This window comes from Buceros rhinoceros, unplaced genomic scaffold (assembly GCF_000710305.1).
Source record: "Buceros rhinoceros silvestris isolate BGI_N320 unplaced genomic scaffold, ASM71030v1 scaffold10672, whole genome shotgun sequence".
Lineage (NCBI taxonomy): Eukaryota > Metazoa > Chordata > Aves > Bucerotiformes > Bucerotidae > Buceros > Buceros rhinoceros.
This window is the reverse complement of record NW_010398317.1, coordinates 49,023-64,061: the sequence shown is the minus strand read 5'-3', so window position 1 is coordinate 64,061 and position 15,039 is coordinate 49,023. Positions and strand designations below refer to the sequence as shown.

Below are 15,039 nucleotides of genomic sequence, written 5' to 3'. Positions count from 1 at the left end.
CAGCAGGAAGCAGGAGATGTGTCCTTAGTCCATACCCAGTGAAGCAAACTCTTTCTTGCTCCAGGCTGCCTGGTGAAAGCAAGCCCCGGAGGCAAACAGTTACTGGCGTAACAGATTGTAGAGTAAGCGGGTCTGAAGGTGCCTAGGAGATCTGCAGATGTGTTGTCCTGGCCTTTGAGGGAAGGGGGACCAGAAGGTGGCCCTCCCTGGCACGAGGCACTCGAGCAGTACCACCCTTGCACTGCTGTATAGCAGTACCCTTGGGGACCACGCTGACACCTTCCATGTGTGAGGATGCTCAGCTCAGTACAGACGTGTTAAGCTCTTGAAAGTTTTATTACAACGATCGTCTCCTGCTTCTCTGAGGTGTTTATTCCCCTAGCATACGGCCAACCATCGAGACAATCGTTGCACAATCCTCAGAACTACCCTGCTTGTGTAACAGAATAAATTAAACAAGTGACGCTTGGCAGACCTGGCTACCTGTGACAACACTCAGCTGCTCTCTGCAGAGAGTCCTGTAAAAAAACCCACCCGATGTGTGTATGTGCTGTAGGAGTTGCAAACGTTTCCCTCCCACAACCGGGTTTCGAGTCTGCGTTCATGGGTGGTACCTGCCCACCCAGGCTCTTTTCTTGAAGTTACAACCACCAGTTTTTAAACCACTTCCCCTTCTCTCATCGCTCCCAAGCAAAGCCCAGAATAGAGCGTGAAATTCCTATGTGGAAGTTTGGATGCTACATTCATTCAGAAGAGATGTAGGTGGGTTATGGAAGTAAGATTAGTACCTTTATTTTTAGGGGTTTGGGGTAAATCAAAATAATTCTTCCTTTAAGAGCAACTTTGCAAAAGAAAAAAAAATAAACACATTTTGTGACAAAAATAAAGACTATTTTTTATGCATTTTCAAATGTATACCTTAATTTTGGGAAAATGCAAGCAAGAAATCAAGACTGAATAGTTCAGTATAGATACAGACAGAAATAGGTAAAGATTAGATATAGACAGAAAGGTCCAAAACCATGCCCAAAGAGAGAAAACAAATCACAGTTCTAATCTCCCATAGTAACTGTCAATTAAATTGTTGCACCTTGAGTCTTGAGCAGATTTCTTTTAGCAGTCCTCATTGTGCCTATGTTCAGAGCAAGGAAAACTTTAAGTGGATCGGGCTGTAGAAGCTTTTTTCCTTTAAAATGGAGAGGGGTTGTCTCTCTCTTTCATTATTAACCAGATGCATACGGAGAGTGTAGTGAGCATTTTTAATTTTAATTATAGTTCATCCAAAATCACTCCCCGGTTCACTCAGAAGATTTTAAAAATTACTACAACTCCTGTGAGTTCCACCACGTAGTTTGCTTGGATCATTTCTCACACTAAAAACATGGGATGCTTTTACCGAAGTGTATAAATGGAGAAAGCTCATTTATTTTTCTGTTTCTAGTCTTTCTTCAACATCTGGAAGAACTGAAATCTGTTAACATAATATCGATTTTAATAGGCACTACGTGTGCTGAGTCCTCGATTCAACAATCATATAAATTCAAGAATGTAATGCTGCTTTTCCATCTCTTCAGTGAAGTCTTGTTTGAAATTGAAGTAAATGTGGCACTGCACACAGCACAAAGTGTGTGTTTTAGGGTTAAAGTGAAAGAAGACAGTCATTCGATATGGCTCTGGTTTTCATAAACTACATTTCAGCCATAAGACATGTATTTCCAGTACCCTTTGAAGATTTAGCCACCCTCATATAAAATTGCTGTTTTCTCTAAAGGTATAATAATATTTATGTGTTGAAAAAAATAGAAAAAGTATACTTCTAGCCACAATTTTTCTAGTGTACATGGTCTATATAATGTCATTAACTAGGGTGGAATTTAGGCTATATGATATCTTAACTCTCCTTTATGAAGTCCTTAAGAGGAAATCCTAGTTTTTTAGAAAGTAATAAAAGAAGGATGATCACATTTGGCAGAAATGCTCCAAGGAAACTGTTATTAAAATAGGAGAAACCATCAAAAATATATACAAGATCGCTCAGAATAAGTGTGTGTTTTCTGGGGGAGACATTTCTTTTTAGAGACTTCTGAAACTGTGTGAATGAAAGAAAAAAAGATTAATTACTTTGAAGATGTGAGTAGACATCTTTACATATTGGGTTTTAATATATGAATCCAGAAATAGGCATGAAATGAATTCAGTAACTTCTCAAGTGCAAGAAGTTTTATGTATTTTAACAGTCCCCAGTGCCACCAAAACCTTATCTCTGTGGCGTACAGTGCATTCAGCTTGTGCGATAGCTGGAGACCCATTCAAAGCAGCTTAGTGTGCAGCTGCCAGCAAAACCACAGAGATTAAAAGTTGATTCACCAAGTGTTATCTGCTAGCAAAGTGGATTTTTCATATAGAGAATAAATATGGAAATAGCATATAATTTTTTTGGTGGAGAGGGCTTGGACATTTCTTTATAAACTCCTTCTCTCGTGGGACACTGGATGTGTCCGATTCACTGCAGAGGACACTGTAGGAAGAAGGCGAAACCCAGACCGGATCACCGCTATCTACAACATCTAACGTGTTCGTAGCTGTTCAACGCAAATGTTACTGTGCCTTGAACGTCCAGGTTAATCACTAGATTACAGTGACATACTACCCCAGAAGGTCTGTTCCTCAGAGAAGTGTTCTCTGCATGGTGGGAGATCTCTCCCCCATTTCGTGCAGTAGAATCCTGAGGAAAAATGTAAATTACTGTGTCGCTTTTGCTGGACACTCTGTGGTTAAGTCTTTAAGCGTAGCATGTTTTGTAGAGAAGAGCTTGGCAAGGAATGCGGTAATGGAATGAGCCCAAGTCCCAGCCTGTGCCCTGGTACCTCCATGCCCTTCCCAAGGACAAGCTGCTGGGGGAGGGAGATCAGGTAAATAGGCGTTAAGGGCTACGGATGCTTCTTGAAGTCTTTGGCACAAAGGTCATGGTGTGAAATTGCTTCTGGATGACTCACTTGCCTGGATAGTTGATCATCCTCACTTTAAACTACTTGTTGCAAATGGTTATCCCTAATGCGACCTTCAGCAAATTGTCCTTGTTTTCCATATATATATTTAAAAAAAAAAGCTGTTTAGTACCGTTTCTTATGAGATGTTAATGAATAACTAAGGGAAGGATAGAACTGGCATGTTATAAATGTGAGTATTGTCGTGTTAACACATCTAATAATCTGTGTGTCACATCTGTGTGCCTTTCAGGTATATATCACATTTATCTGAAAACAGGCACCTTTCCCACAGGACAAGAAGAAAATGGTACCCTCCTCCAGCGAGCTGCTGCTTCTGCTTGTTCCTTTTCATCCACTCCCAGTGTACAGCAATATAGTCCAGAACTCTCATCGCGGGAATTTAGTTACTAGTCTTATTTCTAGAAATATTTAAAAATAAATCCTTTTTGCAACTTTCATCCTCTGTAAATAATATTTTCAGAAATGCTTCTATTGCATGGAATCCTATCTTCAGTTTTCAAAAGTCTCGTTGAGTCAGCGAGCCATAAATCTTTAATTCCATGAATCCAACTTCTGGAAATGGAAAGCAGACAGAGTGAAAATGCTTAAACTGTTACTGATTTCCACAGCGACAGAGTTCTTTCTGATACTATTAAAAGCATGCCCTGTATTTTGTTTGGACTAGGAAAAAAACCCTTTTCCTCCCTGTTGTCTAGACTATATTAGTGCTCACGTACGTCTCATAGTACACCTGACATTGGCCTCCTCTGGAGGTTGGACCCTGGGCTAAATGGAGCATTTCCTTACTCCGTCTCAGCATATCTTTGTAATAGGAGCTATCAGAAGGGAAGAGGTGTAAAACTCACTTTGAATTAGAGGGAAAATGAATAGCGGAAGGGGAGAAATCTGAGATGGAAGAGGCAGCAGTGAACTGTGTAATGGGATGTCTCAGATGGAATACAACTGGCAGCTAGTCCGGGTGTTTTATTGAGTAAATCTTGTTTATGTTACTTGGAAGGACAGCGCGTGAGTCTCTGTGTCTAAGTATTTAGTAAAGGCATAAGTCAAAAGCCCTCAGTTATTGTCAAAATCTTAATGACTGCAATTTTTTTTCTGAATCAAGTTTACTTTCTATTCTCCAATGCAGCGTGTATGCGATAGTAGCAACAGGTTCTTGTTGGAGTGCAGAAAAAACCCTGAAAAGTTCAACTTCTGAAGGATGACAAAAAAACAGAAAACTGTATGCAAAAAAAAAAAAAAACAAACCAGACCTGCCATATGAAGCGGTATTTTATCATATCTGGCTTCTTTCATCGTGAAAGGATTCCAACTGAAGTTAGCAGTATTTTGAAACCATATATGTAATGAGTATATATATTTTAAAATTAAAAAAATCATTAATATTTATCATTAAACATTTAAATGGAAATATTGTTATAGTAATTGAGTTACTTTTAACTGAAGAATAACTAATCCTATCTTACAAGGTGGTATCAGTACATTACTGTCAACACAAATAAGAAGTAAAGAAATGTTAGTTAAATAAAACAGGTAATGTGATGTTCTTCATTCTTCTTTGCAATTTTGCTTACTGTAGCAGTAAGACTGTGTGTGGACAGGTGGGCTGACTTACAAGGAAAATGAAGGATTTAGAAGACATTTACAAAAAGCGGTTCCAGAATCATCCACCACGAAAAAGAGCTGAGTGTTTTAAACCCTTTGTGTGAGGTAGTTTTGAAGCTACCGTAATGTCCTGGCGCTCACTGTTAAGAAAAGTCTCCATATAAGTATCACTCAGACCGTTAATTTAATGCTGCTTATTGTGGCAGTTGAATCAGAAATCTGACCCCTGTCAGATCATTCAGTGATGGTGCTTCTGAATATTCCATCAGAAAATTCATGCTGATGAACTTTAAAATGTCTAAAAGAACTATGAACGAATGTTGCAGACAGATTTTTGTACTTAAAAAGAAAAAAATTCTCTCCAATATTTGTGAGTTGAGAATTGGACTCCTCATTATATTCCATTTAATACACATAAAACCAGCTTGAGCTCTTTAACCGAGCGGAGCATCTGCGTGGTGAAGCAGCCCGCAGTTCAGTTACTTGTATTATAACTGCACTTCTGAGCTTTTCCCCTCTCCTTTATTTTTGGCAGATGTACAGCAAGTAGCAATCGACTGGATCACTGGGAATTTTTACTTTGTGGACCACGTCAGTGACCGGATCTTTGTCTGCAACCAGAACGGGTCAGTGTGCATTACCCTCATCGAGCTGGATCTTACCAACCCGAAGGCCATAGCTGTTGATCCAGCATCAGGGTAAGGTTATTTACCTAACTGGGGTTTATTTTATGTGACATGTGCTTGTCTGTGACCGCGTACACTGGGTCTGCTTCATTCAGGTGTTTTAGAAACTGTTTTTTCCTTACCGTATTGAGTTACTTGCGTAGTAGCTGCTGTAACAAACCAGTCACACGTAATGAACTTGCAGCAAGCAGTTAACTATATTAATTGGAACATGGAGTTGAAAATGGAAAGAAAAAAAAAGCCTTTTATCCCTACTGTCATAAGATTTTCTTTTGCCTGTTTTTCTGCAAGTTGTGTTTCTAACTAGAGTATGGGGAAAAGGAACTTTTGAGGGTTTTTATATACAGTGTCCCCTCAGTTGCAGGAATACTAGAAAAGGCTTTAACAAGTTCAGTTACATGAAGAAGTGGAAGAATTTTTACTTTATTTTAGAGGGTCAGTTATAATGGTAAAATTACATTGTATTTGCTTTTTCTCTTTCATAGACACATTCAGCAACACTTGAGAATAAAGCTTTGCTTAAAATACAGAGTACTAAAAGTCTTCCATTCTATAACAGCCACTAGCTGGGAAATGTTTTCAACTGAATGATGAAGTGAAAGTATAACTAGATAGGAACAGGGATAGGATCAAGTTCATTTAAAAACTAATTTTTTGGGAGGATTTTAAAACACTGATTTTGTCTTGATTTTATTAGTGTGTACGTAGTTTAGACTGAACTGCCTGGTGGAATTTGTCCTAAACCACCATAAGCCCCTTCTCAATAAATACAAAAATATTTACTGTAGAACAGCTTGTCATCCATATGTGGACTTTTGTCACTCTTTATTTAAAGCCTGATTGAGTATTAAGATGCATTATCACAGTGACTTTAATTCTGACAAGAACAGCTTGCGCGTAAAGTTTACAAAGAAGTTTTATAATGCAATTCTTGAACATAGCTGGGGTTCTGTCTGCAGCAGATGGTAAGCTTGACTCGATCTCACTGCAGAGCTGTTTTTAAGGAAAAATACAAATTCATGTATAAATTGATTTTCTGCAAGTTCTGATCGGATCAGAAGCTTTCAAATTGGCCAACAACAGCCTTTTTTCTCTGTGTTTGCTTGTATATTCTTCACCGGATTTATTAGCTTGTCATTAGCTAATCCTGTCTGTCAGGGATGTAAGAATCGGGTCCAAGCCATTGTCTATGAGGAGGAGTGGAATGGAAAAAGAGGGACTGTTTTTCCTTCGTTTGTCATCTGCTAGCTACGAGCTGTTTTGATTCAGGTAGTTGCCTTTTCGGTGCCATATGCAAGAGTAATAGTGTCTGGTTTAGTGCAGATGTAAGTGCTGGCCCGTGGGAAGAACCAGCAGTGATTACGGCATTTCAGGGTGTAATTCTTCATAAAGCAACACCAGTGTATTTCGGGATGGAAACACGGGGCGGAAGATTTTCTCAGAATACATGTCTTGCACGTTATTGCGGTTATTTCTTTACTGTTTTTATTGGCAGTTTGGCTAATTATCTGACGTATGTTGTTCTGTCAATCGGATATCTAACATAGATTTTAACTGATAAGCCCAGCTGATATATAGTTCTGCTTGTTTCTGACAGGGTTTTGGTACAGAATGCAAACCGATAATCAGAGGCATTCTGGCTACTCTAAAAATGTTTTGTTCCAATGGAGGATGGGCTCCGAATGAGCGAGTTGCATAAAATGGGGTGTGCAGTAGCTTTTTAAGGCAGTTATGTTTATGCACTGTAAGCCTATGATTATAAATCACATTTTGGGGCTATTTTTTTGTATTTAAATGTGAAGCTCAGGCTGTTCTGGGAGGTTTTATCTCCAGCAAGAATTGCATATTAAGGTATTAAATGTGATTATAAGGTATTTGCTCCTCTAACATGTATTGCTATCATGGCACGTTCATTGGCCCCAGCGTTCTCCTACAAGCTGAAGGGCACAAAGACCATTTCCTGTGCTGAGGAATTCAGAGCTTGATCACAAGCCTTAGTGTCTGTGATAAACTTCCTGTGGTAGCACAGGGTCAAGCCCTGCTGTTCTTACACGTTCAGGTCTGTGCTGTTACGCATTTAGTTGCTTCACGAACCAGAAACTCTGCATTCATCAAAAAAACATCAAAAGCACCAGTGGGAAATTTCGTAGTTCCAAATGGTTCCCCTCACTGCACTCAAGAATATGTTTTGAGTGTGATTAATTTTGCGTCTTTGTGCATGCAAGTTTTGTTAGATGTTTAGTAGTGATGATTTTATATATTCTTCTACGATCTTACAATGGAACTTGAGCTGCTAAGCTTATTTCATGACAGACAATGAATGAAGGAACTTTTGTTATTCTTCAAAAACTAGAATTTAAATTGAGAAATGAAAGATTCTGCTATTCAGAAGGCTCTTAAAGAAGCGAGTTTATTTCTCTAATCGAGGCATGTTCCTTTGCTTTAGGATTTCAGTATTTTTATCCATCGCAATTGTGTTTCATTTTCTGGTTATTTCAGACTCTAACAGATGCCCAGCTGAAAAATTCTATCCCCTCCAACCAATGAACAAATAATTTACCCAGTTAAAGCTTTTGCAGTACTAATACTCATCTGTTATGTCAACTAATTTTCAGTTAGGAGTAGCACAGTCTAAGTATTGGACCTGTGTTAGGGAGGCAACGGCTGTGTCTCCTCTGGTCACAGAACTTCAGAGTCCAGACTTGTCACTGAAACATATTGAAGAAAAAGCTAGAACAGTGCTAGTAGGAAAAAAAGCGCCCATCAGGAACAGCGAGGGAGAATAAATTGTTTTGCAATAATGCATTATCTATCAAACGCCTTTGAAGTAAGATGTTTGGCTTCCTATGTCTGCAGTTCGTAGGTCTGATAAATTGTAATGTAGGACTTCATTTCTTCAGTGGTCAAGACACAGAGGCTATTACTTCTACTGGTCCTTGAAACTGGTGTGAAATTGATGATGGTGCTCACATGAAACAGATATGAGCGGAGTTAGAACGATTTTACTCGAGCTAATGTCTTCAGCATAGGTTTGCTGTACTCGTAGGGAGCGACCTTTTAAAGGACTCCACTGGTTTGGCCATCAGCGTGCACATTCATTAGACTGATCACAGGACATGTATGACAGGGAGGGTAATACAGTTAAAACTCACAAGAGAATAGATCACATTTAGATTCTCCCCCAGCTCTGCCGCAAACCAGCTAAATGTCTATAGACAAAGCATTTTAATTTTTTAATGTCACTGCACCCCCTTGCATTTAATACAGAGATAAAATGCATGTTGTTTAAGTTATCTGATCCTTGGATGCACTCAGGAACATTAGGAATTAATATTGTAGAATGCACTGCTAACTGTGTACATCTACATATTTATATTGTAAATGTGTGTATTTAATTACCTGCAGTGTTCAAGGTAAATTGTTGCCTTCCACTGCACCACAGTGGCAACAGAGATTGTAAAACAGCATTTTACAAAGAAAAAATGCATTAAATTAGGGAGACGCTGCAGTTCCCTCCAACACTTGAAAAGTTCAGTCCTGGTCATACTGCTTAGACATCTCCTGTATATGGAGTAACATCGATATCGGTGGCTTAATTTCTCCTCAGACCCATTTTCCATTCCTACTGGGAATGACAGGAAACGGGGAAAGGCAGGAAGAGCAGGCAGGGCTGTTGTCTCAGGGCTGCTCCTGCACAGATATGTGCAGCTTGTAACAACGGCTCTGATGCTGTTTGGGATTCTGATTGTGATTTTCTACTATGCTTCACAGGCTTAGGGAAAAAGATGAATGTTAAGGAGAGCATTTGAAATGCAGAGGGTATTAATCTAGCACCCACTTAGGAGGCTGTTCCAAACACACGGAGGTGTGGAGAAAGGGTTTAGGGCAAGATTACAAAGAGGATGTGCAGAGCAAAGCTGGCGTGTGGGAGGCAGCGCGGAATAGAGGGTAGAGAAGAACTGGGAGCGAGGAACTGGGTTAGACTCTTCCTGCATGAATCACTGTACAGGCAAGGCGTGCTGGAAGGGGAGAGGAGGAGGAGGGACAGAATAATTGTGGAGGATTCCCAATTACAGGCTCAAGTCATTGAAACTTGCAGTTACCACTTAAAGGCTGTAGTAGTAGTAACAATAGGGAGAAAAGACTTACTGCTGAAGAGATTTGTAAAGGGAGCGAGCTCACCCTTTAATACTGCGACAGTGTGTGCCATGTAAATATTTGAATAAATCTTTTAATCGGCTTTTCCTTCTGCTATTTTGTAGAAATAAAATAACTCCCACAAGCTCTGCTTGTTTCTTTCACACAACATTAGTAAATGCATGCAGGAAGAGATTGTGATATGATGATGTTAGAAGAATACCATCTATTAATGTGTTGTGGTGCTATGTGCCATGTCTTGGTAATGTTAATAATTCAAGAAAAACAAACACAACCGCACAGCAGTGAAACCCCCTTTATTCTGTGGCATTTTAAGTCCATAATAGCCATCCGTTGATACTTTTATGATCCACAAAGTTGAGCGAGGAAAACAAGGAAAGAGTTAATAGCTTAAATTTTCCCCTTCCTCATCTCAGAAATTTGTTCTGAGGAAAAAATATAAAAAAATATTATTCCATTAACTTCCTCTTCAATTCTAAGGATTCTGCGCACAGACTTTTCGGTGGCTAGAATCAAAGCCATGGTACAAAAGTACTACTAATAATTAAAAATGCATAATTATACTTTTGAAACACAGTAGGGGAATTTGCCTCAGTCTAAAATTTTGGGAAATTGGACAAAGCAAGAGGTAAGACAACATTTTGAAATGCAGCTTTCTGTGTAAGGACAGAGTTGAGCATCATCTTTAAAACACCGTATTTGAGAGAAGATCTAGAAAATTACAAGAAATAGTTGTTTCTGCCCTTTAAGTTTTTTTTTTTCCTAATAAAATTTACTTCTGAAATAATTCTGGTAGGTATGAGAGGAAGAAGCTGGAGGTTGGTCATGTGAACCCTGTTATTGTCCAGAGCGATTAGCTGCAGTTGTGCGTATCCTTACTCTTATTCTCCTGGCTTGTTTGCATTTATGGGACAGATGGAAATGTAAATCAAAAGTTTCCTGGGGTACGGAAAAGCAATGCCAGAGGATAGAAAACAACCCTTAGGAGGTCAAAGAGAGTTTCTTTTTTCTTTTTTTTTTTTCTTCCCTGTGAAGATATAAATAGAAAGAGTTTTGGGCTGACAATTCAACCTGCTTGGCAGCGTGGGAAGACTTGTAAGCCAATAAGAGTTGTCCTGTGTGGTGGGATCTTAGAAAAAAGCTGAGAGAAACTTTTACTTGGGTAAAGTCTTTGATGGAGCATCTGACTAGAGAGAGCCTGAGGCCAACCCTGAAATCCTGTGTTGCAAAATCTGTGATAGCCAGAAAAGAGCGAGTCAGCTGATGAGGAGGCGGAGAGGGACCTTTGTGAAACAACTTTACTGAAATTTCATTTTTCTTCTTTTCTGTACCTATATCTTTCAAAAAAAATCCCACGTATTATAAATACACAATTATAAATGAGTAGAGTTTGCATTTATGTTCCGTGTCCCTTGAGTTAAGCGTAATATAAGATAAAAGGATATAAAGCACACGTGCAGAGTAAAGTAGGGTGCCGGGCTGCACCAGCACCAGGAGGCGTTTTGGCTTCCCTGCAGATCCCCCTCCCCATTCAGAGGGTGAGAGAGTGGGTGCCGTGCGGGGACCGGGCGAGGAGGAGAGTTGTCACCTGCAGGGGCTGGGGGGCACTGCCGGGACTTTGACGTGTAGCCGCAGACTGGGCTTTGCACGTCAAGGTTTTGGACCTTAGTGAGGGTATTAAAAGTACCTTTATTTTAAATGCCTAGGTTTTTGGTTTGGTTTGGTTTTTTTAAATCTTTTTATTGCAATTTCCTTGATTATAATAATTTCTCCTGTTTCGCCTGACTGGTGGAGGGCCATGGCCTTTTGCTACACGCCTGTTCTTTAGGCAGGAGCCGGAGAGGTTGTGATGCCTGAGGGGTTGTTGGGTAGGCAAGGAGAAAGGGACAACTCTTTGGCCTGACCTGGCAGAATGCCCTGACAGCGCAATAAAAGGCAATTGGATTTTGAGTGATTTCTTGAACAAGGAAAAGGGAGAGAAAGTCAAGGAATTTGTTATCAGTGAGGAGATCAAGTTTCTTACAGGGGAGGAAGAGGGCAGGAATTCAAAAAGCACGGGAGGTCAAACCAGTATATATTTTTCTTTATTTGTTTCATTGTTATTTGGACAGGGGAGTCTTTCAGGATAAAAATAAAACATCGACACTTACTGTCTGCTGCCTTTTTTATTCTCTTTTTACTCCCTTGTCTCTGAGCTTTTATAGCAGCCACAAGGCTTGGGAGAGATTTCTGAGTCTTAAAACTTTACTTTTTTTTTTTTCCCTCTCAGATTAGTCACAATTTTCTGCTGATCAAAGAGGAGTGTTATAGTCATTATAGCTCACTTTTAAACAGCAAAATCTTTAGTATTTTAATAACATGCCATTATTAAAAGAGCTCGGTTCCTTTTCTTGTTACAAGCAGTTTCAAAGAACTGTAAGATACATATAAGACCTAATAACGTCTAAAAGTTTTGAAGGTGACCTGAAAAAGAATCATCTTCATAAAAAACCCAAAAAACCCCAAAGTTTGTAATAATTAATCATAATATGAAAGTTTTCATTAAGAATTCAGATTTTGTTGCTCATCCTGCGTCTCCACAACCTCTTTCAGGCTGTGAACAGTTGGAAATGGTGTAATAGTGGAGCCAGAACAACTGAGAGGATGAAAGATACTACAACAGGCCAAGAAAAAAAAGTCTTTTAAAATTACATTTACCTTTGTTGTTATCTGTTTAGCTCGAATGCTTGCTAAACATTTAGGAAAAAAGATTTTATTTTGTTTGATCTCCGGTGTTCAGAAAGCTGCTCCCAGTTCTGTGCTCTTCTGTCTTTTAATTTTAATTGCTTCTAACTAAACTGAGGCATAAAACTCTGTCACCTTTACGTTTCCCCCTGGACCTAACCTCCTTTGAAACGCTGTTTCTTGCGCAGCAGGAGAGAGCTGCTCACCAGGAAACCTTGCTGCTGTTGCTGCTGCTCGCACTAACTACAAGGAACTAGTGGGGACTTCATCTGCTTTGTTTCCTAAGATAACGTGGTACGAGTCCTCATGATGTGCAACCAGAAAATAGAACAAGTAATGGTTTTCTTCTTCAATAAACCTTTTCTTCTTCAAAACCAATTTTTATGGACATACAAGGATAGAAGTTTGTATGAAAAGTCAGTTAATACAGCTGAAAAGTATTCAGTCACTGACGAAACTGAAGAAATCAAAATATCAAGCACATCACATAGCTGCATTAAAAGGGAAGTCATTAACAACATCAGGCTGGAGATTTGGATCGAAGTGACTACTCTAATCGAGACAATACATATAGAATAAGTTTGAGCAGGTTTGGCACTTGCGTGTTTTCAAGTAATTACGTGAGCGCATTTGCTGTTGTGCGTGACTTTTTATTAACCAAATATTACTGAAGTTAATAATTGATGACAACCATTAATATCCAGTCTGTCCTATATACTGTACTCGGTACCAAAACAAGTTCCATTCAAAGTAAAAACCAGATACTAATAGCAGTGATAATCTCTGTGATGAAGAATGTATTTTTTCCAGTGATAATACAACTTTGTGGAAGAGTTGGCAAAGTGAACATTGGCAGCGTTACTGGAACAGCTTCCTGATGTTGTGAGCGATGACATTGGCTAATTACCAGTACTACTGTCTGGAGAGTAAAAGGCTCACTAGTGTAATACTGATGAAACATCCGTTGCAGCGTGAACTTAAGTAAGCTCTTTTCTTATGCAACACGTGCCTGGTAATGAATTTCATAACTGTGTTGCTACTTGTAGGGGCAATGTTCGAGTATTTTCAATAATTTCCAAAAAGATAAAAAGATTCAGTGGGAATCAAAAACCACCAGTGAAATCACAATAGCTGTGGTTTGTAAAAAAAAAAAAAAGAAAAATATTTTTTCACTTATCAAAAGTTGCCTGCAGAGGACCTTGAATGCAGCATCACGCCTCCCTCCCTGAGCTCAGGTTCTCCTGAACTCACCTGAAGAACTCAGCTGTCATCTGTAATTATTACAACACTGTCATTACCCAAATCTGCTTTTTCTGGTGGTTTTGGGAACAAACCATTCGAACTGTCTCGACCAAGCAGGCTGAACACAGGAACAGCAGCAACGCTAATGAAACTCTGTGAGTTTGCTGGGGGCAATTCACAGCTGACACACCACATGTCCTCCCTTTTTGGTTTTAAAGTCTCTCTGTGCAGTAATAGTTACTCTTGGGCCCTGTCCTCAGACCCCTGTCCTGCAGTCCTTAGCTAATTCAGCTTCTGATCAACACACTCACCCTTTACTGAACGTACTGAATCCAAGAGTTAGAATTTGTAAGTTGTAAAGGAGTTGGGAAATGGGCACGTTATTCTGCCTAGCATGGAACTCCTGAAGTACTTTACTTTTTTTTTTTTTTTTAAATAACTGAAATGTCCAAGCAAAAGCTACATGATTTAAATCACCCTATCAATGATTTTCTTCAAGCCGAAAGCAATTAAGCTAGAGAGAATTGAGGCCACTTTGTTTCTGATCAAGAATATAAATGGGAGTTTAAGACTCTGTAATGCATGTACATTATGTTCCTGTCCATCTGAGTTCTCCTTTTATTTTTTCTTATTACCTGATTGTCTTATTATCTAAGCAGCTTCTGTAAGGTCATTTGTGTCGAAGACAGATTCTGATAAAATACAAAGCATTGCATGAGCGGGAGCACAGAAAAATACCTTAAGAAATAACTGTTTAGGGCTCGTCTCTTTTTAAATTGTACTTGCGTTATGGTGAGCTTAGAGAGAGAGAGTGTATGTATCGAGAGTGAGGGAGTGAAAAGGTTTTTCTATAAAATGAACAAAATGAAATTAATCCAAAAAGTTCACGTGTAACAAAGATACTATGTGATGTTATAAAGTTCCCCCAAATCTTTTTTTTTCTAGTGATGAGCAGACATTTGTTTACACGTCTTTGTATTTGTAGCAGTACAAAATTGTGTAACCCACAGGGTTTCTAATAAGCTATTTTCATGCCTTCCTCACTGACAATACCTCACTACTGTATATATGTAAGCTTTGAAGTATAAAAATATTGGTATTACTCTTCTTCTGGATTAACCAGAACCACCCAAATTTGCAAATATGATGAAGTCCCTCCAGTTAATTCATCAGCAGCGCGATGATATCACGCTGACAGAAACTGCAGCTCTCCTGGGGCTGCTCCACGGATAGTTAGTTTTTCATGTTGTTTTCTCCAAATTTTGTTTTCCTGGGGTTTCTCGCATGTCGGTGCCCTCATTGTTATGCTCAGCAGTGTGAACATGCCTTGCTGGAGCTCAGCTGAAACGTGACTCCGTTTTGGTGGAAGACATAGAAAAGCCAGAGGAAGTCTGGAGATAATAATAAGAAATAAAAGATGTAAAAAACCCCATGGCTGTGCAAAAAACTTGCAGGAGCTGTGGCAGTCTAATGTGGAAGGGGGACGGTTGAGAAAATCTGTAACTATTTTCTATAAAAAGCTAGTTAAACAGAAAGGTGGTTTATTATTCTCCATGTTAAAGGAAGGACAGAAAATAAAAATTGTTTTAATTAGAAAAGACTAATAGATGTAGGGA

General features: G+C 39.2%; 1 protein-coding gene across 1 annotated transcript in view; it reads left to right on the top strand.

The window, feature by feature from the left end:
- Nucleotides 1-15,039, top strand: part of LOC104488955 (low-density lipoprotein receptor-related protein 1B-like) — a gene marked incomplete at both ends in the record, with an annotated part of 87,071 nt that overhangs the window by 23,290 nt on the left and 48,742 nt on the right. The window contains one exon of the mRNA XM_010131063.1: nt 5,149-5,311. Coding sequence (XP_010129365.1) covers nt 5,149-5,311 — 163 coding nt within the window. The remainder of the gene's footprint in view (nt 1-5,148; nt 5,312-15,039) is intronic.